The sequence below is a fragment of the Felis catus genome, chromosome B4, assembly GCF_018350175.1.
Source record: "Felis catus isolate Fca126 chromosome B4, F.catus_Fca126_mat1.0, whole genome shotgun sequence".
Classification (NCBI taxonomy): Eukaryota; Metazoa; Chordata; class Mammalia; order Carnivora; family Felidae; genus Felis; species Felis catus.
Window position 1 is genome coordinate 34,622,020 of NC_058374.1, and position 27,658 is coordinate 34,649,677.

General features: G+C 41.8%; 1 protein-coding gene across 27 annotated transcripts in view; it reads left to right on the forward strand.

Annotated features, from left to right (window-relative positions):
- Positions 1 to 27,658, forward strand: part of MICAL3 (microtubule associated monooxygenase, calponin and LIM domain containing 3) — a 228,687-nt gene that overhangs the window by 102,240 nt on the left and 98,789 nt on the right. For 22 of the 27 annotated variants that reach the window (XM_019834211.3, XM_023256562.2, XM_045061125.1 and 19 more), the window contains 16 exons: positions 1,668 to 2,007; positions 4,077 to 4,284; positions 6,164 to 6,280; positions 6,678 to 6,779; positions 7,401 to 7,556; positions 8,565 to 8,665; positions 11,643 to 11,900; positions 12,278 to 12,393; positions 13,415 to 13,541; positions 14,988 to 15,084; positions 17,979 to 18,126; positions 20,176 to 20,372; positions 21,948 to 22,060; positions 22,151 to 22,213; positions 22,899 to 23,096; positions 24,876 to 24,959. In XM_019834211.3, coding sequence (XP_019689770.3) covers positions 1,744 to 2,007; positions 4,077 to 4,284; positions 6,164 to 6,280; positions 6,678 to 6,779; positions 7,401 to 7,556; positions 8,565 to 8,665; positions 11,643 to 11,900; positions 12,278 to 12,393; positions 13,415 to 13,541; positions 14,988 to 15,084; positions 17,979 to 18,126; positions 20,176 to 20,372; positions 21,948 to 22,060; positions 22,151 to 22,213; positions 22,899 to 23,096; positions 24,876 to 24,959 — 2,349 coding nt within the window. In that variant the 5' untranslated portion in view covers positions 1,668 to 1,743. The remainder of the gene's footprint in view (positions 1 to 1,667; positions 2,008 to 4,076; positions 4,285 to 6,163; positions 6,281 to 6,677; positions 6,780 to 7,400; positions 7,557 to 8,564; positions 8,666 to 11,642; positions 11,901 to 12,277; positions 12,394 to 13,414; positions 13,542 to 14,987; positions 15,085 to 17,978; positions 18,127 to 20,175; positions 20,373 to 21,947; positions 22,061 to 22,150; positions 22,214 to 22,898; positions 23,097 to 24,875; positions 24,960 to 27,658) is intronic. The other 5 variants (XM_023256575.2, XM_023256576.2, XM_023256577.2 and 2 more) reach the window with 3 other exon arrangements.

Below are 27,658 nucleotides of genomic sequence, written 5' to 3' on the forward strand. Positions count from 1 at the left end.
ATTTGAATACCTACTTACTTTAACACTTCTGAACTTTGTGCTTCTTAGACTGCTAGGAAACTGCCCTTTGGTTCTCTTCAGACCTCTCTCCACTGTGCCTCATAATCTTTTTAGAGAGCTCTTCTTTCTCTGCCAATTCCTTACAAGTTGATGAGTCCCAGATCTTATCCAGAGCTCTTGGCTCTCTCTTGCCATGGGCTCTCCTTGTGTGATTGTACCACTTTTGTAGGTTCAACTACCACCTGTATGCTAATGACTCCCCAGTCTAGGCGTTCATCCCCAGCTATTCCCCTGAGCTACAAATACATACCTGACTGCCTAATGAGAACCTCTGCAAGGCAGCTCACATGTAACAGGCCAAAAGGGATCTCACCACTCTACCCTCACAGATGAATTCTATTTTTAATCCATTGGCCTGGCGCACCATTTACTCAGTTGCCTTAGCTGGAAACCTGGAAATCATTCTGGAGTCTTTCATCTGTAAGAGTCACTCACTCATAAGCCTTCCTATTTTATTTCCTTTTCCACATTCTACACTTCTTCCCCACCTGGCTACACTGATTTATCCTGAAAGACTCAGCTGTCACCTTTCAGAAGTTCATATTCAACAAGGACCCACTGCAATTAGATTCTTATCTTCTATATTACCAAATCCCTCATGCCTCTCTCATTCTAATGACATGTAGCATAGTGCATTTAACATTCTTTTTTTTTTTTTTAGTTTATTTATTTATTTTTGAGAGAGACTGTGCATGCACCCATGTGCGTGTGCACGAGCCAAGGAGAGGCAGGGAGAGAGGGAGAGAGAATCCCCAAGCAGGCTCTGCACTGTCAGTGCAGAACCCAATGTAGAACTCAATCTCATGAACCATGAGATAATGACCTGAGCCAAAATCAAGACTTGGACACTCAACCAAGTGAGTCATCCAGGCGCCCCAGTACGTTTAACATTTTGTTTATTAATCTGTCTCACCCACTGAACTGTAAGATCCTTGAAAGCAAACACTGTCTCACTCATCTTTCCATCCCCAGTGTCTGAGATAGTGCTTGGCATGTAGAAGGTATAGGGTAGGGGCACCTGGGTGTCTCAGTTGGTTAAGTGACCGACTTCAGCTCAGGTCATGATCTTGCAGTTTGTGAGTTCAAGCCCCATGTCAGGCTCTGTGCTGACAGCACAGAGCCTGGAGCCTACTTTGGATTCTGTGTCTCCCTCTCTTTCTGCCCCTCCCCCACTCATGCTCTGTGTCTCTCTATCTCTCAATAATAAATAAAAATGTTAAAGGAAAAAAAAATTTAAAACAAAAAGGTATAGGATATACATTTGTTGAATGAATATGACACTTAGAAACTCCACTTTGAAAAAGAGGTACATATCTTAGAAAATGTGTATAGGTACGGGGTGCCTGTGTGGCTCAGTTGGATAAGTGTCCAACTTCAGCTCAAGTCGTGATCTCATGGTTTGTGGGTTCGAGCCCCTCATCGGGCTCTGTGCTGACAGCTCAGAGCCTGGAGCCTGCTTTGGATTCTGTGTCTCCCCCTCTCTATCCCTCCCTCTCTTGCACTCTGTCTCTCTCTCAAAAATAAACATTTAAAAAGAAAAGAAAAGCAAATGTTTGTAGGTAGGCATTTGGATTTGCTAACCATTCCTTTTTCTTTATTTTTGTTAGATTAATGTGACGGAATCGGGTGGATCAACAGCCATCCCATTGCCCCCTTTGTTGGGGGTGCTGAGAGTGGAGAAGCATGGAGGACAGTAAGAATGAGACCATGAATCGCGCTCACGTCCTCTTTGACCGGTTTGTGCAGGCCACCACCTGCAAGGGAACCCTTAAGGCCTTCCAAGAGCTATGTGACCACCTAGAACTGAAGCCTAAAGACTACCGCTCCTTTTATCACAAGCTCAAGTCCAAGCTTAACTACTGGAAAGCCAAAGCCCTGTGGGCAAAGTTGGACAAGCGGGGCAGCCACAAAGACTACAAAAAGGGAAAAGCATGCACTAACACCAAGGTAAGGGTTTGGCTTCTCCCAGGCTTTGGGGTCACTGACCTAAGGATTAAACCAGAAAAGAAAACATTTTGAGTAGAGGTAGGCCAAAGAAAAGGATTGGGTAGAGGTAGACTGGGTGAGAACTAGGCAGAGTCTAGCCAAGACCTATCACGGAGAGTCCAACTTCTACCTTGTTGAAACTTCGTGGGTTCGTTACCTGTGTTCAGTTGACTGTTCCCATTTCCCAGACCCTATTCTTTTTTTTAAATGTTTATTTATTTATTTTGAGAGAACTCACGTGTGCAAGTGTGTGTGCGAGTTGGAGAGGGACAGAGAAAGACTCCCAAGCAGGCTCCACACTCAGTGTGGAGCCTGACATAGGGCTTGATCCCGTGAACCATGAGGTTATGACCTGAGCCGAAATCAAGAGTTGGACACTTAGTGCTTAACCAACTGAGCCACCCAGGCACCCCCGACCCTATTCTTACTTCATGTATTCACATACTGAACATTCAGTGTTTCAGCTCTTTAAGAGCTGAACAACCCTGAAGTCAAGTGGTATAGGAACTTTTTTTTTCCCTGAGGCTCTATTTTGAATCTCACACTATTAGGAGGATGCAAGTCACTTAGCAAAGAAGTAGCCATGCCCTGTTAGCATCCTATCTGAACATGGCTTCGTAATACCTGTCATGTCATGTTTATAAAGTCTTTATTCCATACTTATGACCGATAAGGTATAGATAGTATTTGCTAACTTGGGGATTTGCCGCAAGCTTCAGACCTCTTTTCATCCGTATTCCAAAGATTTGTTTTGATAAGCAAGGGCCTTGTAAGCCAAAATATTTCTTTTGCTTTCTTCACAATCTAGAGAAATAGAGTTTTCATGAAACAGGGGAGATACTCAGTCACCTGTGCAGGGGTAGGTACAAGGAAGTGGAGAAGGAATAATATATTTCCTGCTTTCCTCCTTTGTGAAAACACCTTTTGTGAGAAATTTGGAGCAGGCTAGCAAAGAAATGAAGTTGCGGATGACTTTGTGACTAGATCATTAATGTCCTTTCATGAGCTTTACTTTGCCCTGTGTGGATACCTCCTCCAGTGGATTTGCATCTGGGTAGATACTCATCAGAATTCAAGAAATTTAGAGGCATGACTTTTATGACTGAGTTCTGGAATTTTATTACAAATAAAATGAATTCAAAACCAGAAACATTTTATGTCTTTTTTCCCTTCTGTGAATAGAGTACAAATTAGTTAAGTGTCCATTCTCACCCTGAGTACTTTCTAGAATAAGGGTCTTGAAGATCAGTTTCCTGGATTTTTGGTCTAAAGATGGTGATTTTAGAACTCTTTTCAGCACATAAAACTTTGGCTCTTGAAAGTTGCCTTCTAGGAATCCTTGAGTAGTAGACTCATTCCAAGACTCATAAGATTGCCTGACCTGAACTATATGGGGCACTTGGGTGGCTCAGTCGGTTAAGTGTCCAACTTTGGCTCATGTCATGACCTCACAGTTTGTGAGTTCAAGCCCCAAATCGGGCTCTGTGCTGACAGTTCAGAGCCTGGAGCCTGCTTTGGATTCCACATGTCTCTCTTTCTCCACTTTGTCCCTCCTCCACTCGCACTCTGTCTCTCCCTCTCTCTCAAAAATAAATAAAACATTAAAAAGAAAAAGATTGCCTGAACTATGTATTTAATAATCTGTGTCTCTTTGGACAGAAATCTCCTTGACTTAGAAACCTCGCAAAAGATCCTCTCCTGTCAATTAAGGTGACATCTGATTTTCAAATCATTTGTTGAAATGATGATCCACTTCAATGTATTACAAATCTACAGGTGAACACGTGCTGGGTTTATGTCCAGCACTGACAGTTAAGAGTCTCCGGTATCCATAACAATCACCAGCTTTTCTCTCAAGCCATTGCAGGTTGTCTCTTGTGACCCAGTTGGGTCTCCCAAGATTTCTTGGGAGAATACCCCTGTTTGGGGGCTTTGGGGAATGATGGTTATGTGATCCATGAAACTGTTATAGAAATGTGAACTTTCCTAAGAGGTGCTCCCTTTGCCCTGAAAGCAGCTGTGTTTTTCAGTGTCTCATCATTGGAGCTGGCCCCTGTGGTCTCCGTACAGCCATTGACTTATCCTTATTGGGAGCTAAAGTGGTTGTTATTGAGAAACGAGATGCCTTCTCCCGCAATAATGTCTTGCATCTCTGGCCATTCACCATACATGATCTACGAGGTCTGGGTGCCAAGAAGTTCTATGGCAAGTTCTGTGCTGGAGCTATTGACCATATCAGTAAGTAAAACCAGTTCCCCTATAAGATCTCACCCCTACCTCTACCCACTTGTTCGGTAAAAAGAGGCAGATTGAGGAATTCATACTCATCCAGCCCAGTTTGTTCTGATATCATTAGTATCTAATGTATAGAAAATGCACTCTGCTTGGAGTCAAAATACCTGTGATGCAGTGGTCTGTAACCTAGGACTCTTACCTGCAAGGGTTATCTCCTATGAAATGAGTTTAGCTTAAGGATTTCTAAAGTTAGGTCTTGAACTCTTACTGAGCACTTGCAGTGGGTGGGATCAGCATCGGGGCCAGGCTAGGAAATACTACCAATTTGAGCCTTGACCCTTTGGTGGTTTTTAGTCCAGGGGAAGAAGCACAAAGCATGAGGCTCTGTCTAATGTGATATGATAGATACTCTACTAATGTAAGAACAAAATGCTATGGGGATGCATTTCTGTAAAGCCACAGTTATGGAAGCAGCCTCCTAATTTTGTCATAAGTGGCAAATCAGTAATGAGATTCGTTTGGTTAGGTGATTTTCATAAGGTCTACAACCTGGATAGCTCTTGCTGTACTTTTGTCATCTCCAAGCTCAGCTTGGGCCCATGCTTTTCCCTATAGAGTAAATACAAGTTAATGCAGACAGTGATTTTGTTTTCATGAGTAAGCAGCCTATCTAAAAAGTGATTCAGAACAGATGATGTCTACATTATGAAGTTCAAGTCTTGTTTATTGATCATCGTTAATGATTCCAGGAAAGCCTTATCAAGGAACTTTTGTTCTGAGCTCCTCCAGATGTGTCCTGCAAAAAACATTAAACTGCTTAACTTTGGCTGTTTGAGGCAGTTGTGCCAACTTTTCAAATATTGGCCAACAGCTACCACACTCCACTGGCAGAGGAAGTACTCTGCCCATCTGTTGGGCTATAATATGTAAAGCATCTTGGAATCCGGTTGTCTGCAAATATTCGATATGTGTTAGAATGGGATTTAATGAGCCTTTAGGAGTGTGACTCAGAAGGGTGGTGGTTGTGGTAAGCAGGGGAAAATAACCGAGATGGCTTAGATGAGGATTTGCATGTACCAGCTTAGTCAGAAGCTGTAGGTGAGTTTGGTCTTAAGAGAGGACCAAGGGTCATTTGATTCAGTGGATTTGTCTGCCTTATGTAGGATTTGCCTTGGAGCTGAGAGAGTCCTACATTAGGGACAGGTTTTTATCTTACCACTTGGTAGTCATTCATTGGACATGAAATAAATAAATCTCAGTGTGATAATGAGCAAGACTTTCAGTCATTTTGAGCCTTAGTTTCTGCACCTGTAGACCAGTGGTGGGAGGGGGAATGGTAAGAGATTAAGGTTTCCCCTTCTTACTTTATAATTATAGAGTATGTGAAGATGAGTGAGATAATAAGATGAAAGGGAGATGCTGTGGAAATCTCAAGTAGTGCAGCCCCTTTGTATCAGACTGGAGAGCCTACATATGGGTGCACATCTTTTGCCTCTTATGGGAGGTACAATGTCCTGTCAGGATTGTAGATGCTGTTAGATGACTGTGGCTCTGACTGAATCAGGGGAAGATGGAAAAGAGAGTCTCCTGTTGTCCGCAATCTCTGTTGTTCTCAGAGCTTTTGGTGGTTTTGAACACCTAACCCAAGAGGTGGGAATGACCTTGAATGTCTCTCTAGAACATCTCTTGCAGAGGATTTATTTTCCCTTAAAAAAGAAGGAAAGAAGCTGTAAAGCACGGTTTGGAAAATGTCTCCAGCTACAGAGACTTTGAGAATCTGGGTAAACTGTACAGGTGGGCAGATGAGCACCTGAGCAGTAATCACTGACGGGTACTCTCTTTTCAGTGTGCCCTCACTAGTATGATCTTTTTGTTCCCCCAGGTATCCGTCAGCTTCAGCTAATACTTTTGAAAGTAGCCTTGATCCTAGGCATTGAGATCCATGTCAATGTGGAATTCCAAGGCCTTGTACAGCCTCCTGAGGACCAAGAAAATGAACGTGAGTTGGATTGGGCAAATGAAGAAGGGATAAAAGGGAATTGAGTGGGTGAGAAAAGATGAAATCAAGGGAGAAAACTACAAGAATCTCTGGGTTATTTTCAGAACTAAAGAGCCTTCTCCAGTTGTACAGACTATATCTTTTAAGGAACTTTTGCCTTAATGGGGAGGCCTTTCTTGCAAACACTTGTATTCATTATTGCAAATCATATGATGGGGAATGTTCCTTTGTGAGCCTTCTTCAAGGCTTCTTTCTTTCTGTGGTGTTTGTACCTCATGCTTTCACACCTAGTGTTTTCTGTTTGGGGTTTTTTGCAGTCTGCCTTTGGTACCTAAAGGTGTTTTAGGCATATGAGTATGGTCTTGGTGATGACCTTCATTTTGACTTTGGTCCACAGGGATAGGTTGGCGGGCACTTGTCCACCCCAAAACCCATCCTGTATCAGAATATGAATTTGAAGTGATCATCGGAGGGGATGGCCGTAGGAACACCTTGGAAGGTATTTGTCAATACCCCTTTGCCTGCTTCATAGCAGAGGGAAGGGTAACCTTTCCCAACCCTGGGGTGAGTGAGAGTTTGTGTCATCAGAATCGATACTCCTAAAAATCAGCATATGTGTGCTGTTTATACTAATTGAATAGCAAGCCCAGCCTTCCACTAGCCAACTGGTACTTGGTTGCTTCTTACAGGACATACTTGTTAGGGCACTAGGAGATAAGCTGTACTTTAAATGGTTGACTTTAAATGGTTGCAGGATTAAATCTAAGTTTAGTAAGCTGGTGGCTTTTCTTTTCTCTTCTTTTCTTTTCTTTTCTTTTCTTTTCTTTTCTTTTCTTTTCTTTTCTTTTCTTTGGAAACCTTTGCACTAAGTAATATTCTGGTCAGTTAGATTTCATATTGCTTGTTAGTATGGGGGAGACTTTGACTTCTTTCCTGAACTCTTATATTTTTTGGCAGGTAAACCTTATTTTCAGATAGAGAAGAATTGCCCTAAAATTTTCCCATTGATTCCCATCCCTCATGTTCCCTAATGTCTTCATCAGCATCCCTTTCTGTTTGAAGTGATCTTCCTTCTTTTCTAGCAAGCTGTGGCCACCTCTGAAAATGTCTTTCCTTCTAGGATTTCGCCGGAAAGAATTTCGTGGCAAATTGGCAATTGCCATTACAGCAAATTTTATTAACCGAAATACAACAGCAGAAGCCAAAGTGGAAGAGATCAGTGGTGTGGCTTTTATTTTCAACCAAAAATTTTTCCAGGAACTGAGAGAAGCCACAGGTTGGTATAGATGCCTCCAAAGCAATTAGGATAAAAATTTAAATAACTGCTTGTGATTCTTCTCTTAGAGGGTTTGGTAGAGTGGATGGGTGGTCATTGCTATTATTGCTTATTTGCCCCTCTGCTCTTTCTTCACTTCTATACTTTGTTGTTAGTATAATGCTTTCCTTATCACTATCTCCTACTCTAGTGTTCTTTGTCTTCCTTACAGTGACAGGGCTGCTCTGGGTTTAGTTATTTATTTGTTTTTAAGGGTTCATTCTGTCTTCTACCAGCTCTTCTCCAAGCCCTTCCCCTATGTTATGGCTCTGAGTGATGGTGCTCAATGCAGTAAGCTATTGGTTGATAGTTCTCTGGTTCACTGAGAACCTGACTTTACACACTTGAGTATACAGTCTTGTGGTCCAGTTTGGGCATGAAGTAAACCATGTGCTAGACAGGAATGTGTGATAACTTTGAATACATTAACTTTGATATTTTTGATCCAACAAAAACATGCAGCAAATTTCAGTTCCATCTTCTAGAACATGATTTCTTTCCATTAATTACATCAATGTTTTAGATTAATTGAATTAAAAAGTCAGTAGTTCATACTCTGCTTCCAGGCATCTAGTTGTCCTATTAAAAGCCAAAGAGATTTTCCCAGTTGCTTTGATGACTATCTAAGAGGTTTAACCTGAGAACCAACCCAAACCCTCTTACTAGAAGTTAGCCTTTCCTTTTTTTTCAAATCCATATATTTCTGCCTACTATTCATGGTTTTTAGGATACCTTAGGGTATCAAGTGAATTATAGGATAGTGCAGGTATAAAACAAAGTTCCCCCTCTTCTCATGAACTGAACATGCAGGAAGTGAAAATCTGGGCTCAGACATCTCTTTATTTTCATGTTCTCTTCCTGGAGTTTTACAGCCCTTGTCTCTGTGGGCCTGTGTACAACTTTCTGGCTGCCCTAATGTACCTTCGTTTCAGCAAGCCCTTATGTGACACATTTGTTTTCTGGTTGCAGGTATCGACTTGGAGAATATTGTCTACTACAAAGATGATACACACTATTTTGTTATGACAGCCAAAAAGCAGAGTTTGCTAGACAAAGGGGTGATACTGCATGTGAGTAATGATTTCTTTCAAACTTCTTTTTATGTCGTACTAGTTAATGTGACCACTAAGGGAAAGAATTTTATTGTCTGATGAGTTTTTCCTTCAAGGGTATGAAAATGAGCACCCATCTCACCTCCTAGGAACATGAACTCCTCTAATGTTTTTTAGTTTAACTTAAAAAAAAAACCAAACTTTTGTTATGGAAATTTTCAAATGTAAACAAAATTAGAGAGAATTGTATAATGAACCCCCATGTGCCCATTTTCCAGCTCTAACAATTATGTGGCCAATATTATTTCAGTAGTACCTCACCCCACTCCCCACTCCTGCCATTGGATTGTTCTAAAGCAAATGTCAGATTTCAGTTATCTCTGATACTCAGTTTAATTTTAGGTGATTTGGTTTGTGGTTATAGTTAATTCCATGTATGACTGATTATTGGTTGGTTAATAGGTTGTCTTTTGGGAGAAGGTGGTGGGGGGAAGGGAGTTTGACCTGGAAGCCTGAGAATGGTTCTGGTTTTCCTGCAGATACAACTATCAGAAGTCTAGGGAACACTGACTGGATCAACATATATTTTGACCTCTTCATGATCTAACAATGGATGAGAGGTCTGGCTCAGCCTTTTTTCTAAGTGAATAATTGTAGGACATTCCCTAAGATGATGAGCAGAAAATGAAATCAGAGAACCACAGAGTAGTGGCTCTTTAAGGAGAGTTTCTTAAGTCCTATTTGGTCTTCAGTCTGAATCAGGATTACTATCCCCATGTGATGAAATGGATAGAAGAGGCACCAGATGTGCTGATTCAGACCTGTACAGTTCTTACCACAGACTCATGGCTGAATTTCAGGGTGCCTTTTGTCTTTTCAGGATGATAATGAATCATGTCACTGAATTACACTGTTGCCTTATCTGAGAGCAGTGTTGGGGGCATGCCAATGAGCACGTGCCTGCAGCACAGTCTCTTTTCCATTCATGGGCCTTGTATCTGTTTCTCTGCCTTGTGTTCCTTTATGTATATAAGCAGAAATAGGGCAAAGCAGTTTGTACAGCCCATTCTGCCAAAAACATAAGCAAGGTATACTTGGTTGGATGCTTTATCAATAAGAAGTAGCCAATGAACCTGGTGGTATGCCTTGGGACTAAGTTAAGACAAATCTACCATCTTAGGCAGAACTGTGGTTATCAGGTTATCAGTTGAAATTATAGGCATACCTTGTTTTGTTGTGCTTCATGGTTACTGCCTTTTTTTTTTTTTTTTTTTTTTTTTACAAAATTAAAGGTTTGTGGCAATCCTGCACTAAGTCTGTTGGTGCCATTTTTCCAACAGCATTTTCTTGTTTCGTGTGTCTGTGTCATATTTTGGCAATTCTCACAATATTTCAAACATTTCCATTATTACATTTGTTATGATGATCTGTGATCAGTGATTACAACTTGCTAAACCCTCTAATAATGGTTAGCATTTTTCAGCCATAAATCATTTTTTAGTTAAGGTAGCCTGTTTTCTTTTTAGACAAATGCTATTCCACACTTAATGGAGTATAGCATAGTGTAAACATAACTTCTATGTATGGGGAAACCAAAAATATTCATTTGACTCGCTATTGCGATATTCACTTTATTACAGTGGTCTAGAACGGAATCTGCAGTTTCTCCAAGGTATGGCTACATGTAGGAATAATCTTGTTTTTCATTTATTTTTTTAGAGGGCAGGGGCCATGTTTCTATGTGTGCTGCTAAGTACTAAACCCATTGTGGTCACTTACTCAATGTTGAACAAACACTGTTTCAAGGACCAACTTGAGTATTTGTGTTTTGACATTTAACATCTTGTAGTGCTAGCCTAAAGCACCATCAGGGACATTTGGAAACAAACCTTAGGCCCCATGTTAGAAGAGTAAAGATTTGGCTCAGTTAGCCAGGAATCCCCAAAACAGAAAAGGAGTTTTTCACTTCTTTATGTGGAAAGCCTGTTTTCCTCTCATCGTTGTTTTTCTTTGTTGCTGGGTTTCTCTGAAGCCTTTCAGAATCTTATGTATTATTTTGAAAACCTCTGTTCCATCTTCAGTTTATTTCTTGCCAGCCCCCTGGAACTGCTGTTGCTGCCACATTATATCTTTGGCACTGGAGCTTTCGGGTACTCCCTTTGCATTTGATAAATTATGCAGTGCTAAATATTGTATATGGTCCCAGTTGCCAAAAGCTGTTTGCTACCCAGAAGATAATGATTGCCAGTAATAACATAAATTATAAAATATCTTTTCAGTTTAGAAAGTACCGTCACATAAATTATTTTATTTGGTATTCAAAACAACTCTAAGAGATGGATTGGGCAAAATCAAAGAAATATGACTTTCTCCAAGTAAATGGAAACGCTAGGACTGTGTTTTTAGGTGCCAAAGCCTGTGCTCTTTTATTTAATTAAAAAAAGTTTTAATTTTTATTTCTGAGAGAGAGAGAGAGAGAGAGAGAGAGAGAGAGAATGCGAGTGGGGGAGGGGTAGAGAGAGAGGGAGACACAGAATCCGAAGCAGGCTCTAGGCCCTGAGCTGTCAGCACAGAGCCCAACTCGGGGCTCGAAGTCACAAACTGTGAGATCATGAGCTGAGTTGAAGTCAGACACTTAACAACTGAGCCACCCAGGTGCCCCAAGTCTGTACTTTTAGAAACAGCCTCCCAACCCTGGGGTGCCTGGGTGGCTCAGTCAGTTAAAGTCCAACTCTTGATCCCATCTCAGGTGTTGATCTCAGGGTCGTGAGTTCAAGCCCCACGTTGGGCTTTGCACTGGGTGTGAAGCCTCCTTAAAGAAAAAAAAGAAGGAAACAGCCTGCCTCTTTTCTCTTTAAGTTGTGTAGAAGACTTATTTTGGGATATGAAATCACTTTAAGAAGAAAGGAAAGCTGTGAAACTAGCTTATGTCTGACATGTTTAGTGTAGCTCTTGCTGGGTTTCTCTTTCAAGCTGCTTCTCTCTCTGGAGACAGGACTATGCCGACACAGAGCTCTTGCTTTCCCGGGAGAACGTGGACCAAGAGGCTCTGCTGAACTATGCCAGGGAGGCAGCGGACTTCTCCACTCAGCAGCAGCTGCCGTCTCTGGATTTTGCCATCAATCACTATGGGCAGCCTGACGTGGCCATGTTCGACTTCACTTGTATGTACGCCTCTGAGAATGCTGCCTTGGTGCGGGAGCAGAATGGACACCAGTTGTTAGTGGCTCTGGTTGGGGACAGCCTCCTAGAGGTGAGTAGTAAGGATGGCAGCACTTCATAGAAGAAGCAATAGTAAGGAAACAATAATAATTAAGAGCAAATGTGAGTACCCCTGGTTGTAGAGTGAGGGTCTACAACATGCTGCAGCATAGGTCAGCTCCCTACAGGAGTTACACCAGGAAGTAGGGAAGGATTACAGGCTCTAGGACATCTAGACATGCTAAGTATGGATGGAAATTCTGCAGCTTTTGTGATTTGCTCCTCTACCAGTTTATGAAGTGGAAAAGCCCAGTATCTGAATAGTTGCCAAAAAATACTGTCAACAGCAAACTTTCTTCATTTCTCAATTTAGTTTCCCTCTTTTAAAATACAATTTATTTAATTCCTCATTTCCTTTCTCCTTCATAGCCTTTTTGGCCAATGGGAACAGGAATAGCCCGGGGCTTCCTAGCTGCTATGGACTCTGCCTGGATGGTACGAAGTTGGTCTCTAGGAACAAGCCCCTTGGAAGTCCTGGCTGAGAGGTAATGGAAAGCAGCCAGGTGCCTCTTCCACGAGAAAACTGGGAGTGATGAATGGTTTGCTCCTCAGGCAGACTACAGGTTTTCTTCCTTCTCTCTCTCTTCCTTTCTTAATTAAAGATGTTTTCGTACTAAAGAAAGGAAAGGCAAGATATTTATTTATAAAATCATAGGTATGTAAAGATTATTTAATCTAAGTGGTCTTCTTTTATTCCTTTTCAAATTAAATTTGTTACTGACAAATAGTATCTGAATCTTTGCATTCCATTAAAGGACAGTATCTGATTCTTTATGACAGTCACATGAACAAATACATAAAAATAGTACATTAAATCTTCTGTCAAAGTAGAAAGACTTAAACTAATGAAATCAGTGCAGTAGCAGGGGACATACTAACATAAGAAAAGAAATAAAAAATGACTTTGAATTCAAAAGAAAATCCCAAACTGCTTGTAAACATTTCTCAAACTCCCAAATGTCAGATATTTTGAAGCAGATTACTACAAAAGAGGTTAAGAATCCTAGGATTTGTTTGCTAATAAAGAACAAATGCCTTGACCAGAAGAACTAGAGAAATAAGATTTCCTGGGTGCAATTGGTGGTTGACAGCATTTTAAGTCTGTTACTTAAGAAACTCTGGGCAATTTTGGTAGCAAGTTCTTTTTTCATCTGTAATTTTCTTAAAAATTAAATATTGTCCTCCTTGAAAAAAACAAAACAAAACAAAACAGTAAATTAGTTGCCTTTTAAATTAGGATCAGGCTTTTTATCCCAGCCCACCACAGTGTATTTTCCCTTGCTACCGGCCCTTAACCAGTTGAGTGTCTGTGGAATCACTGGCGTGGTGGGAATGGGAGCAGGGGCTAATGTAGGTTTGGAGGAAAATAATGGTCAAGGATGAGGATTTGTCATATCCTTCAGATTTTTGGGGGGCAGTGTCAAAAAATAGGAATGTTATCAAAGGAGAGGGAGAGGTGTATGGTGCTTGCCACTGCTCTGAGTATATTGTTGTATGTTATTGCAGGGAAAGTATTTATAGGTTGCTGCCTCAGACCACCCCTGAGAATGTGAGTAAGAACTTCAGCCAATACAGCATAGACCCTGTCACCAGATATCCCAATATTAACATCAACTTCCTCCGTCCAAGCCAGGTAAGAGCCTTCTAGTCAGTTATCTACCTCTCAGCCCATTTCAGGACTGACCAGACCTCTGAAACACTGAAACGTGTCTATTAGTACCATATACCCACCCTTCTTTCATAATGCACATATATGTCTCTCTGGAATGACTGAAGGTAGGTATTACTTTCCATCAACAGATTGAGCAGCAAAGGGAGAGAGGTGTTGATGACATGCCAGAAGATCACATGTGACAAAAATGGTGGACCTAAAACTTTATCCCATGCCTCCTAATTAAAATTGCAGGTTGTAGGGGGTAGAGCACTTGTTCACTGCTCAGGAAATGTGACTTCCACTTGCATTATTGCCACCAATCACTTGTGACTTGGACATGTCATTTTCTCTGAACCTCAGTTTCTTCATCTTTAAAATGGAGATAATAACCCCTGCTATTCACAGGATCATTGTGAGGGTAAATGAGATTATTCACTTGAAAGAACTTTGAACGTTAGAACATTGTCTGCAAGTAAAAGATACTGGTGGTCAATTTTTTTGTGATGCTGAGTTATTTCTCAGAATGTCTAAAGCCTTATAAATGCATTGAGAATGACATTTTACAAAGCACAGTAATCCCATAAGAGCCCAGCAATTTCTAGAAAGCAGCCCATTCAACATATTTGCCTGTGTACTTGTGTAATTTTTTATTTACTTTCTGCCTGAAGTTTATAGCTTCAAGCCTTCTGTAGACTTCTGTAGAAGGGGTCCATGAGACCTGCTGTCAATGGGCAACATTAATGGTCCAATAGTGACTATCAGAAGGCCCTCTAAGGCTGAATAGCTAATTTTTAGAACCTTTTTTTTCCTTTTTTCTTTTTTCTTTTTTTTTTTTTTTTTTTTTTTGAGCGACAGAGAGAGAGACCATGAGCAAGGAAGGGGCAGAGAGAGGATCTCAAGCAGGCTCCACACTGTTAGCACAGAGCCCAATGCAGGGCTCGAACTCAAAAACCGTGAGATCATGACTTGAGCTGAAACCAAGAATCGGACACTTAACCAACTAAGCCACCCAGGTGCCCCAACTTCTTTTTTTAATGTTAATTTATTCATTTTGAGAGAGAGAGCAAGAGCGAGCGTGAGAGAGGAAGGGACAGAGAGAGAGAATCCCAAGCAGGCTCCTCGCTGTCAGCATGGATCCCGATGTGGGGCTCGAACCCATGAACCTTGAGATCATGACCTGAGGTGAAATCAAGAGTCAGATGCTTAACCTTAACCGCTGCTCAAGCACCCCAGAGCACAACTTATTACTGTTAATATATGTTTGTTTATATGTAAACCCCACCACATTCCAGAAAGGATTTAAAGGTCGTTGTAACTTTTATCGGAACTTTGCCCAACCTGCTATCTCAGTCTTTTGCTCTCTGGTGGGAACTTGTTACTTGGTGTTTGATTTTCCTTCTTTACAGCTTTTTAACTTTCTGCCAGGTACGTCATTTATATGATACTGGAGAAACAAAAGATATTCATCTGGAAATGGAGAACCTGGTGAATTCCCGAACTACCCCAAAGTTGACTCGTAATGGTGAGTTCTGGTAATGACCTTTTGAAAACATTTTTTTTTAATGTTTATTTATTTTTGAGAGAGAGAGAGACCGAGTGTGAGTAAGGGAGGGGCAGAGAGAGAGGGAAACACAGAATCTGAAGCAGGCTCCAGACTCTGAGCTTTCAGCAGAGAGCCCACTGCAGGGCTCAAACTCACAGACAGGACTGCAAGACCATGACCTGAGCCAGAGTCACACGCTTAACTGACTGAGCCACCCAGACCCCCCTAAGTAATGACCTTTGAAATGTAAGTAACCTATTCAGAGTAGTCAGTACTGAGCTATTAGTGTGCACAGTACTGTATAAGGCAATAGTTCTCAACCAGAGGTGATTTTGCCCCTCAGGGAACATTTGGTAGCCTTTGAAGACATTTTTGATTGTCATGACTAGGGGAGGGTGCTATTGTCATTCAAGGATGCTGCCCAACCTCCTTAGTGCGCAAGTCAGCTCCCCACAACAAAGAATTGCCCGGCCAAAAATGTCAGTAATGTCAAGGATGAGAACCCTCAGTCTAAGGTTTTAGGAGGATATAAAGAGAAACCAGATACAAATGCTGATGAGAGAGAGAGGAGTGAGTGCACACACATACACCAACCAAGGTTTCTGGGGGAGGCTTTATGAAGAAGCAGTGGCATTTTAGCTGAGTATTATGACATTGCCAGAATACAGTTGCAGAGATAAAGGCCATTCTGTATTTGTGTGCCTTGAAGGGCCCCTGGATTTTTTTTAAAAGAAGAGCAACCAGAGTATGCCTGGTCAGCTGCATGTAAGATGGGATGGAGAAGGGAAATGCCAGAGGCAGGGAAACTAGTTAGGAGTACATTGCAGGGGTGCCTGGGTGGCTCATTCGGTTGTGTCTGACTCTTGGTTTCGGCTCAGGTCATGATCTCACAGTTCATGGGTTTGAACCCCATGTTGGGCTCTGCACTAATGGTACAGAGCCTGCTTAGGATTCTCTCTCTCCCTCTCTCTCTGACCCTCCTTCACTCATGCACATGCATTTTCCCTCTCTCTCTGTCTCTCTCTCTGTCTCTCTGTCTCTCTCTCAAAAATAAAAATAAACTTAAAAAGAAATACAGGGGGCGCCTGGGTGGCTCAGTCAGTTAAGAGTCCAACTTCGGCTCATGTCATGATCTCGCAGTCCGTGAGTTCAAGCCCCTCATTGGGCTCTGTGCTGACAGCTCGGAGCCTGGAGCCTACTTCAGATTCTGTGTCTCCCCCTCTCTCTGCCCCTCCCACCCTCACACTCTGTCTCTTTCTCTCTCTCAAAAATAAATAAACATTAAAAAAGAAAGAAAGAAAAGAAAAGAATTGCATTGCAGTAGTCAAGCTAATGGTGGTGAAGGCCTAAATCTGATATTGATGTTGAGGATTGACAAGGCTATGGAGCATAGTTAGAAGAACTCTGACTTTGGGGCCGGGTGCAATGGAGTCCCAGTTCAAGCTCTGCCATTTGTGAAGTGTGTGGGCAAGAACGGGTTATTTTGCATCTGTGAACTTTGGTTTCCTTGTCTGTGAAATGGGCCTAACAAATACCTACTCCATACTATAGTCATGAGGCTTCTATGACATGTATAGAGTATATATTACAACATCTGGCATACAGCAAGTGGTCACAAACGGCAGCCACTTTGTCATTGTCATGATTAATTATGTGAGAGAGCCAGAATCAATAGGCATTGGCAGTTTGGTTGCATTATGGGTCAAGAGAGCATTGTGAATGGTGCTGCCATCAGTTTGGAGAAGGAAGTGGGAGGATGAGAAAGTTTGACATGCTATTGGGATATCAAGGTGGACATCACAACCAGCAGGCAGTTGGAAACATTTTCATCTAAGCAGACAATACACCTTTGTCAATGTCATTTTAGGGCCTAGAGTATTGAAGTTGACTAATACATGTTAGACAGACTTGGAAGACATTTGAATAAAATTAATTTCAGAAGTAAATTTCTGATTTACAATAACACCAGGAGTGGTTCCCTGTGTAGTTTTAGGATACATTTTTCAGACTTAAATAGGATTTCAGACTTAAATAGGATTTTTATGATATTGCAGTTTTTACCTTGTTAAGTTCCCAAACACTGAAGAACTTTGTAGAAGGTTAGTTATTTCCAGCTGCTAAAAGTAAGAGAGCAGACATTCTTGGACACAAATAGGAGTTTACAGCTTCTTTTAAATGCTGCATATCAGAGCTTCTCTGATGCAGTTTACAGATTTTTATAAGGCACAGCAATAAACTGGAAAACATCCAAGCATATGTGTTCTTGTATTCACCTTTTCAATATGTGATCATTTATAATACAGAATGCCAAGCCTGACCTGAGGGATTGATTGTTCTGGTCTGGGGTCCTTGGCCTTGCCAATGTAATCCTACAGAGTTTCTTCACTTGGCAAATCGCTCTGTACTCTGGAAAGTGTAAGAGTGGGCTTTGTTTGCCTTTGATTAACATGTTGCCAGAGCGAATGGAATCTTTTCTGCTCTACTCCCCCTGATTGCTTTGAAGGGAAGGAGCTTCCTCAGCTAGCTGCCACGCAACTATCCAGGGAGGGTGACAGGTCAGTAGATGGCGCTGTTCCATCTAAGTCCCTATCAAACAATGCGGCAGTGATACTGGGCTTTACATGAGCAAGGCCAGATAACCCCCGTTGTGACTGGCATTGACCTCAGAGTCTGGGTAAATTGGTAGTTTCTTATCTACCTAAAATTCTACTGTCATGATACCAGTTACATAGCTTCTGACTTTTGAAAAACCGTGACAGCTCTTTTGTCCCAACCTTTAGTAACTGTTCAAATTAGGTATGGGTATTGCAAAGAGGATCCTCTATCAATGCTACCAGGTGACCACACTTCTGATATTTTTTTTATTGTTTTAGAGTCTGTAGCTCGTTCAAGCAAACTACTGGGTTGGTGCCAAAGGCAGACAGATGGCTATGCAGGGGTAAATGTGACAGATCTCACCATGTCCTGGAAAAGTGGACTGGCTCTGTGTGCGATCATCCATAGATACCGCCCTGATCTGATGTAAGTTGTGACAAACTTTGTGTTTTATTTTGTATTCCCTAAGCACCTCAGAGTATTTTGCTATCAAATAGCCAAATGTTGTACTTTTTTCTACAATGAGTTACGTAGCAAGCTACTCTAGAAAGCAGTGATTAATTTTGATTTAGTTATATTTAAAACTGTATGTCAAGCATCATGTAGCTGCATCCAGGTGAGATTTTAAAATCACAGCACTCAGAACGTCAAAAACTGGTTTTAACACCCACCTGGACCTGTTTACATCACACAAAGGAAAATTCTGTTCATTGGCCCCTGGTTGAACTCTTCTTTTCAGCCAGCTGTCTCTCAAATGCTGTTGGGCATAAGGAAAACCTCACTAGAACATTTGGCTGGCCGAAGGCAAATATGTCCCTACTAACAAAACAGAAAACAATGAACACTTACCCGATTTATCATGGTTCATTGGTATTATCTCTTTGTTAAGAATTGCACCTTTTACAAACATACTCTGTCCAGTCCATAAGATTCAGGCCACCTTACCCACTTCTATCGGTTACAACTTCCCTTTTGGCCATTCTTTACTCACCTAAATGCAGAATCAGTATAATAGGATGACCCCAAGTCAATTGCAGTGACTGGTGCATTCAGATTTACCCCATGGAAGCCAAACAAGAAGATCCAAAAACAGAAGCAGAGCATGTTGAATTATTTTGGCTGCCTGTCCTTTTATCATTACAGCCCAAATTTGTGCATTTGCTTTGTTTTAATGATTGCTTAAGGAAACATAAGAAACATAGTTTCTGTTTATAATAGGTTATAAATTAATGAGGCAAGAGCTAGTAAAAATAGCCTTATGTAGTGTGGTTTAGGAATGGAGGTTTCTGATTTGCTTGTATAAACTTAAGTGACCTCTAGTGTTCCTATCCCTTAGCTAATGCAGAGGTTGGTAAATGGTAAGTGAAAGTAGGGCTTTTTCATCCCCACCAAAAAAGGGCGGGAGAGGAAGAGAGACTAGCTTGAGAAGGATTGTGATGAATGATACAGAAGGCTTTAGAAGAAGGTTCAGGTCAATCAGTTCTCTTCCAAAGGGAAGGAACCAAAGAAAAGGAAATGGAGGCAAAAGTAACTGAAGGGAACCTAGCAGGTGAGGTGGAGGGGGATGGTAGAGGGAGGGGACGCATTCTTGTTAGAACAAACCAAAGGCTGCCTCCAGAAGGTCTAGGGAATTTCCTTGTAATAGAACACAAAGCAGCGAGTAGGTAATTTGGCACAGTTTAGACTATGATGACTTCATTCAGGATGAGGCCTCTATGGTTTAATAGGCTTAATCTATAGAGAGAAGGCATTTAGAAAAATGAAAAACTTGCTATGGAAGTCAGTAGTAGGTTAACACAAAATAAGCCCTGCCCAGTTGATCTGAAATCACCTCTTAAAGAATGCTATCAGTCTTTACTTGATTGAATGGCAAGAAGCTTGAAATCCAGTGGGAAGTGTTGGTTAATCTAAATACTTGGGAAAACTCAAGAAATTTAGCGATGGAAAAATCTTTTGAGGAAGGTTTTGGAATTTCCCTTCGAGTAGAAGGCTGAGTAAGATTTACCAGAGCTGAGTTAGTACATCAACAGCTTGTCTGGTCCTAATGACACAGCAAGTGATAATCCTAGGCCGTTAGAAGCAGTCTGATCCAAATAGGATTTTTATCATTATTGAGCATTAATTTAATATGTACAGATGACATGCAACATACAAGAGAATACATGTTAAAGATAGTTCCTCTTCTTGAGCTTACCCTTTAAGAAATTTATGTTACTGGAAAAATGAGAGTAGTTCTTCATCTTTTCCACTCTTTTTTCCTTTCTAAGTAGATTTTTAATCATTTCTTCTTGAGGATGATTTTCATTTTCTTAGTAAAAAGGAGACTAAAAGGTGAGATCAATAGTTTGGCCCTCAGATTGCACCCTGGATTTCAGCTAAAAGACTAAGAAATGGTGATGACTCCATTGATACTGTGTTTTCTGGTGTGAAGACAAGCAAGCCTTCTTGATATGTTTTTCTCATCCCATTTCTTAGAGATTTTGACTCTTTGGATGAGCAAAATGTGGAGAAGAATAACCAGCTGGCCTTTGATATTGCTGAGAAAGAACTGGGCATCTCTCCCATCATGACAGGCAAAGAAATGGCCTCAGTGGGGGAGCCTGACAAGCTGACTATGGTGATGTACCTGACTCAGTTCTATGAGATGTTCAAGGACTCACTCCCTTCCAGTGGTAAGGGCTGGCAGACACTGGTATGGAGATCTTCCATTTCTTCTCTGTTGTTGCCTGGCTTTTCTGTCTTTCCTTCCAACCATGTCCTTCATCATTACCACCAAAAGCAAACCTGCACTTATTCTGTTATTCCTAGTTGGCTTTCTGGATAAGTCCCTGGAACTTTGTTCCATTAATTTTTCCTTCTCTGCTAGTGTGTTCTCAACCATTCTTTCTTTTCCCACATCTCTCTCTCTAAACCTATAAATACACAAAAGTCATTCCTATGCAAAATGTTTTCCCTGACTCTACTACTTTCTCACACCGTTTCAGAACCAGCCTTTTTGAAAAAGTGGTTTATACTTAAGGCCTCAGCCTCCTAAGGCTTAAACTTTATAACACTTTGCAACCCGGCTTCTGTTTTTACTGCTCTGCCAAAACTGTTCTCCACAGTCATGAAAAATCACCAAATCTGTATTCTTTTCTCATTTTGCATCTCATGCACTTGGCTTTTCTGCATTATTCAGAACTATGGAGTGATGCCCTTTTTCTTGAAGTTCTCTCTGCTCGTTGGCTTCTGTGGTCCTGTACTTGTTTGCCTCATTCTCTTTCTTCTGTAACTGTTGCTTCTATGGCTTCTTTCTCTTCTCCTACCTTTTAGTGCTTTCCAAAGTCTTTGTTTGGCCCTTAGCCTGCTGCCTCAGTCTACCAGAGTACTGTACTACAAAAAAATGTCCCTGTTGTCATTTATTGTCCCTTGGAGTAAGTGTAGTATAATGCTTTAGAGTGTTCACCATGGTACCCAACCTGGGCTTATTTCCCAGTTCTTCGACCTGTTTGACCTTAGGCAAGTTACTAAATTTCCCTGTGCCTCAGTTTTCCCATCTGCAAACTGGATTTTATGTATGTATAACATAAAATTGTGATATGCTAAGGAGAATGTTAGGCAGACAAAAGGACTTAACAAATACCTGCAGTATATTATTCATTTCAATTATTTAAAAAATTATTAGCATTACTAATAAAACATTAGAATCCACAGAGTTGGTAGTTCTCCAATGTCTTCCAGTCCACTTACTCATAGAGATGTCCGTGGCTTTTTCTGATAAAATATGCAGTTCTTACAGCAGAAATCCACACTGTAGCATCAGTATACCTATTTAGGGAGAGCCCTGCCTTTATGTGCAGCTAAATGCATAATCAAAACCAGTGACCCTAAACCACATACCCTTCCTCCCTTTCTCCCTCCACCTTGAAATTTTTATCACAAAGGTGAGGCTTTAGCAGTCAATTGTAACTAACAATCATAGGCAGATTCCAACTTTTGAAAAGCAAAAATGAAGGGTTTTTTGACTGAAGTGGATTGAAAGAAAAAGTTGGTTCTGTTTACATGGATGGAAAAGAAAAAGCTCAACATCCACACCTAAGTGTGCATTTCCTTTGTGGCATTTCCTGCTGAGTTCTCCTTGGTTTTGTCAGAGCAGATGAGCCTTAGAATTTTCTGAGGTTCTTTGAGCCACCTGCAAGGAGGTATTCCTGGTCAGTACTTTGAAGCCCCCTCCAGGGCTGTCCTCAAACATTGCTTCCTGTTCACAGATGCCTTGGACCTGAATGCTGAGGAGAAAGCAGTCCTTATAGCTAGCACCAAATCTCCCATCTCCTTCCTAAGCAAACTTGGGCAGACCATCTCTCGGAAACGTTCTCCCAAGGTAAAATGGAAGAGGTTTTTGACCCACTGCAAACCTAAAGGCAAGTTATCGTGCCTAGGATAACGCAGTGTCCCTCCTCTCTTGGTATAGGATAAAAAGGAAAAGGACTTGGATGGTGCTGGAAAGAGGAGAAAGACCAGTCAATCGGAAGAGGTAAGAATTATCTGGGATTTGCTAGAATGATCAAATTGCCCTTTTTGGCTTAAATCCTTAATTTCCAAATTGATATCGCTAGATCTTTTCATATTCTTTTTTTTTTAACGTTTATTTATTATTGAGAGACAGAGAGAGACAGAGCATGAGCATGGGAGGGACAGAGAGAGGAGGAGATGCAGAATCTGAAGCAGGCTCCAGGCTCTGAGCTGTCAGCACAGAGTCCGACGCAGGGCTTGAACTCACAAACCACGAGATCATGACCTGAGCTGAAGTCAGACACTTAACCGACTGAGCCACCCAGGCGCCCCTCATATTCATTTTTTATGAGAATTTTTGTGGGAGATGCTTTTTCATTGGGCTTCTGCCTTTGTTTAATGTTTTGGAGAACATCCAAGGGAGCAGACACGTGTGCCCTGGTGCTTTCCTGTCCCTTTAGAATTACATATTTGGCAGAGGGCAGTGACTTTTCTGAGATACAGCAATACCAGCAAAAGTCCAAGTACCTCTTTATACTGCCCCATGCACCAAAGTCTTCCTGATGGCATCTTGAGATTAGAACCTTAAGGGAAGCTGTTAAGCTTAACCTAAAGCAAAAATACCAGCCACCTTGTCAGGCACTGGTCACCCTTCTTCTTTGAGGGAAGGGCATTTGTGGCGGGGGGGCTTATGTAACAGAGGCCAGGTTTTGGGTGTTGGTGTTTATCAGGAGGAAGCACCCCGGGGCTACAGAGGAGGAAGGCCCACACTGGTGAGCACTCTGACAGACAGGAGGATGGATGTGACCCTTGGCAATCAGAACAAAGTGAAATACATGGCAACCCAGCTGCTGGCCAAATTTGAAGAGAATGCACCTCCACAGTCCACTGGCATGAGGAGACAGGTAAACCCCATGTTACATCTCACCCATCCACACTTGGTCTGACCACATAGGAAGGAGGGATCTTCTCAGTCAAGTGAAATGGGATGGGGTGTGTCTCAGTCCAGTGTTCATGCACTCACGACTGGTGTCTGGTTTTCCCCTTGTCTGACTGCAGCAGAGAAAAAGTGTTTTATAAGCTCCTTGTGTGCTTTCAGGACTGCTTTATCCTCACCATTCAGGTGTGAGGTGTCTGTGACAAAAAAATCTGAAGAGGGGTTTTAAATTTCTGTATATATCTATACTTGTTTATATGTTCATATACATGCAAACATATTTGAATTATGAAAGAGGTGGATGTTTATTGAGGAAAATGCTGAAAACTATAATAAAGGTAATCAAGACACCTCTAATTCTGTTAACATTTTGTTGTTTTTTTCTAGTCATTTTTGTTTCCATAGTTGAGGTCATTCTTAATATACACTTCCTGTTCTGCATTGTTCACATAACTTTGGGCATATTCCCATGTTGTGCCATGCTTTTCTTAACTCTTCTCTGGTGTTGGATGTTTTCATTGTTTCTCATCTTTCATGATAAAGTACAGAGGTAATAAACATTCTTGTGGTAGATCTTCTTTTGTGTGCTGCAAATGATTTTCCTAGGCTATCCTCAAGAGTTATGAACATTTTATTTTATTTTATTTTTTTCAACGTTTATTTATTTTTAGGACAGAGAGAGACAGAGCATGAACGGGGGAGGGGCAGAGAGAGAGGGGGACACAGAATCGGAAACAGGCTCCAGGCTCCGAGCCATCAGCCCAGAGCCCAACGCGGGGCTCGAACTCACGGACCGCGAGATCGTGACCTGGCTGAAGTCGGACGCTTAACCAGCTGCGCCACCCAGGCGCCCCAAGTTATGAACATTTTAAAGAGTCATCGTAGAAATTAACTTTCATTCCCATAAGTCAAACCAGAGAGTGCTAGACAGGAGCATTTAACTTGAGGTGTCTTTGTTATGTCTTGTCTCCCTCTTGCTTGTCTGAAAGTCACAAAGATGTCTTACAAGAGGAGGTGCTGGGATTCTGAGATTTACACAAAAAAAATTTCTTGTAAAACTCCCTAATGACCTGAGAGAACATCCAGAGGAAAGGGACCCCATTCTTTTTATTCTTTTACTCTCTTTCTTCATCTTTTCCATATATATCAGCCATTGTTCCAATTGACCAGGGCTGAGGGGGCTACTGACTTTGCTTGGAATCTGGCCATAATTAACTTCTTCTCACATTTAGCCTTTGGTTATTAATCTTCACACTCCAATCATGCATGTCATGGCTCATAGAGAAGATGATAATATTCATTGGTAAACATCTGAGGTTGCCTGGCAACTGCAGGATCTGCCCCATTTCGGGAAGGCTGGAATGCTCTCCATGAGAGGAAGTTTGCCCTTAAGAGAAGGTTGCTTTCCTCATTTTGAGTAGAAAGATTAGTTTTCCAAACCTGAATTAGTAGTTTAGGCTCAGAGCTTTGAGCTAAGGAAGAGGATAATGAAAATTCCAGCTTTGGATTGCCTCTTTTTTTTCCTTTTGCATTTGCTTTTGGTTTGCGGGGGTAGGGTATCTTGTTTTTGTTATAAGTGTAACTTTCTAAGAATTAATTCCGTGTCTCCCCCCACTCCCAGCTCATAGATAAGTGTCTGTCTGCCATGCATGAGTATCTTTTTTGTGTCTTCTCCTACCTTAATGTATTTTATTTTGTTTTGTCTCCATGTCCTGTCCCCCACCCATACTTGACCTGTGTGTCACAGCCGACACAAGAGCGTGGGGTCAGCCAGCCGTCCTGCTGCCTACCTGAGCAGGGTCGCCCTGCTCCCACCCCCCAGTGGAAACAGGTAAAGCTGCTGCCCAGGGACCAGAATGGGTGCTGCTTCCCTGGGCCTTCCAACCCCACTCCTCCCTCTGAACCAGCCACAGCTGAGGCCTCCTACACTTTAGAATCCTAGCTCTCAAGGACAGGAAACTTCTGTACTCTTTTGAGTAGCAACTGTGGGGGGAAGTTTAACAGACCATACTGATTGTATTGCATGATTTGTTTAACTTGTTGGGATTTGAGAAATCACTTAAAAGGGTAGGTGGTTAATTTGGTGTTGAAACTTGCTAAAGCTGTGTGGGAAGTAGTTTAGCTACCTTAGCTTCTACAGTTTTACCATTATTACCTTTGTCCCAAGTTGACATTTTGCTTACATGTGTCCTTGTAACCACTGCAGGGAGAATCCTGAATTCAGCAAGGCTGAGAATTGGGGCAGTGGAGCCTTTCATGTTAAATAGGAAAATGTTAGCCGAGAAATAGTCTCAAACTATGATTTTTATTTGTTTCAGACCCTCAACAAAGATGATGGTGGGCATTTTCTAGGTGTTTTGTCTCCATTTAAAATACTCTTTGAAATTTTCAATGAAGTTTTTACAGGATCTCCTAGCTGCTCATTAGCAGTATAGGATAGGACAGAAAGAAGGGGGTGGGGAGTTGCACCTGGCTGATAATAGGAAGCCCATCAGAAAGATTGGGGCCTCTACTGTATTTTCTTTCTCCCAAGTCACAGTTGAGCAAGTTCCTGCTCTACTGAGTGCAGCCTGGATTCTCTGTCTTATGGTTTGGTATCATTAGGACTAAGATTCTGAGAGGTCAGGTGAGCTAACCCTCAATTTCCTCTTGTGCTTCAGAGTGCCAGGTATTGCTGGGAGGTGCTAGGGAGTGGCAGGTGGGTTTTATTTGAATTATATTCAGGGCAAAAGTTACCTTTCTAACCTCTTTTTTAATAATATGCCACATTAAATGCAGGGCCCATGAGTCTGAAATGGAAGCTAGGGAGCAATGTCCAGACTCACAACAGACCCCAGCCTGCTTCTTTCTCTATGCCTAGGGAAACAAATAAACAAAGTTCATTAGAAATTCCATTTTATTTTCTTACCCTTTGCCTTAAAGTCTACGTGGTTGTATGATTTGTAAGGTAATATTTAGTTGAGGATCTGCTGAAGGGGAAAGTGAACTCTAAACTAGGTTCCTCCAAACTCTAGATTCTGACAATGTCCAGAAAGGTCCTCTGAGGTGCAAGGAGCAAAACAGAAGGGAAGTCAGTAGTAACATGTGTAGATGGATGAACTGATGACTTTAAAAGGCATGTGCCCAGAGCAGCTTTGAGTTGGCTTCCTGGGAGGTCTCAGAGGTATTAAGTGTGACCCGAGGAGACTCGCTCAGCTGAGGCCCCTGTCCTGGTGAAGACTGGTACATCAGCTCGTCTCCTGATGGAACTGTACCAAAGGGGCATCAAGACAAGAGCTTGGTGTTTGTGGACTGGTTTGTGAAACATCTAGTGACCTCTAACCTTGTATGGGGTGCTACATGGAGACATATAGCTAGGTTGTCATCTGGGTAATATATGATTACAGTCAATGAAGCAGAATATTGCCAGGCTCTTTGGGTAGCAGAATAGAGCCATTGAAGTCAAACCTGGGTTCTATGGAGTGGGTACCAGAGATTACAGTGGAAAGGGTATCTGGGTAGATCTTGGTAAGTGAAAAACCATGAACAATGAAAATCCTGTTAGATCATTGTTCTATGGAGTTGGGAACGTGAGTTTACTTGGCTGTGAAAGAACTGCAACTCACAGTTACATGTAATTTTTTCTCAGCACTAATCAGGGGTGGCATCATGAGTCTTGGCCTTGTAAATTTATCTCCTAAAAGAGAACCTTGGCAGGCAGTGCCACATGCTCCAGAAATGTGGGAACAGAAGAACTCCAGTGGTGTGCTCCACTGGCCCTCTGCTTCTGACTCATCCTGTCTGCAACACTGTTTCTCTCCCTTTAGGATTGAGGGGTTGACTGGCAATACCTTACCATGACTCACTTTTTGTTTTTCTTGAAGAGGTTTGGATTGAGGCAGGAGGGTGTGGCAAGCACAGCCATGGTGGCTGAGTTGGCACAAGGATCAGTTTTCACTTAGGTCATGGTATGGAAGAGGAAAAATGAATAACAATTTTGCTTGCCAGTGACTTCTCTTTTTTACCTTCCTGTGTAAACACTTTGGCCCTTCCTTCCCCACCCTTCTACCTTTTGATCTTAGAAATGCATCCTGCAGGCAACCAGCCTTCGTTTGGAAGTAAGTCATCATGTGAAGTTGGAATAGATGATGGGGATCTTTCCCCTGGCCTCACAACCTCTTCTTTCCCTCCCATACTTCACCTGTGTGCTGCCCCACATGGTCATTCTGGTCATGAGGAAATGGAGGATTCCTCTGGCCTATAAATAAGTCATTGTTCCCTAAGTACCGAAGAGTTCTCTAAATCATAGATTCATAGGAAGGGAGTACAATGGAGAGGGGCAAAATGGGGAAATAATCCATGGATATGTGTGGTGTTCGGTTAGTGAAAGATATTTAAATTTTATATTCTGTTTCCTGTACTTTCTTGTATTTCCTTGGTAGTTTTCCAGAACCTTTTGAGCATGAGTGAGGGGACTGAGAAGAGGGAAGCCATGGCAGGGTTTTGTCTTGGGTGAGCCCTCAAGGAGAGTGCTGCTTTGCTGCTGGTGGG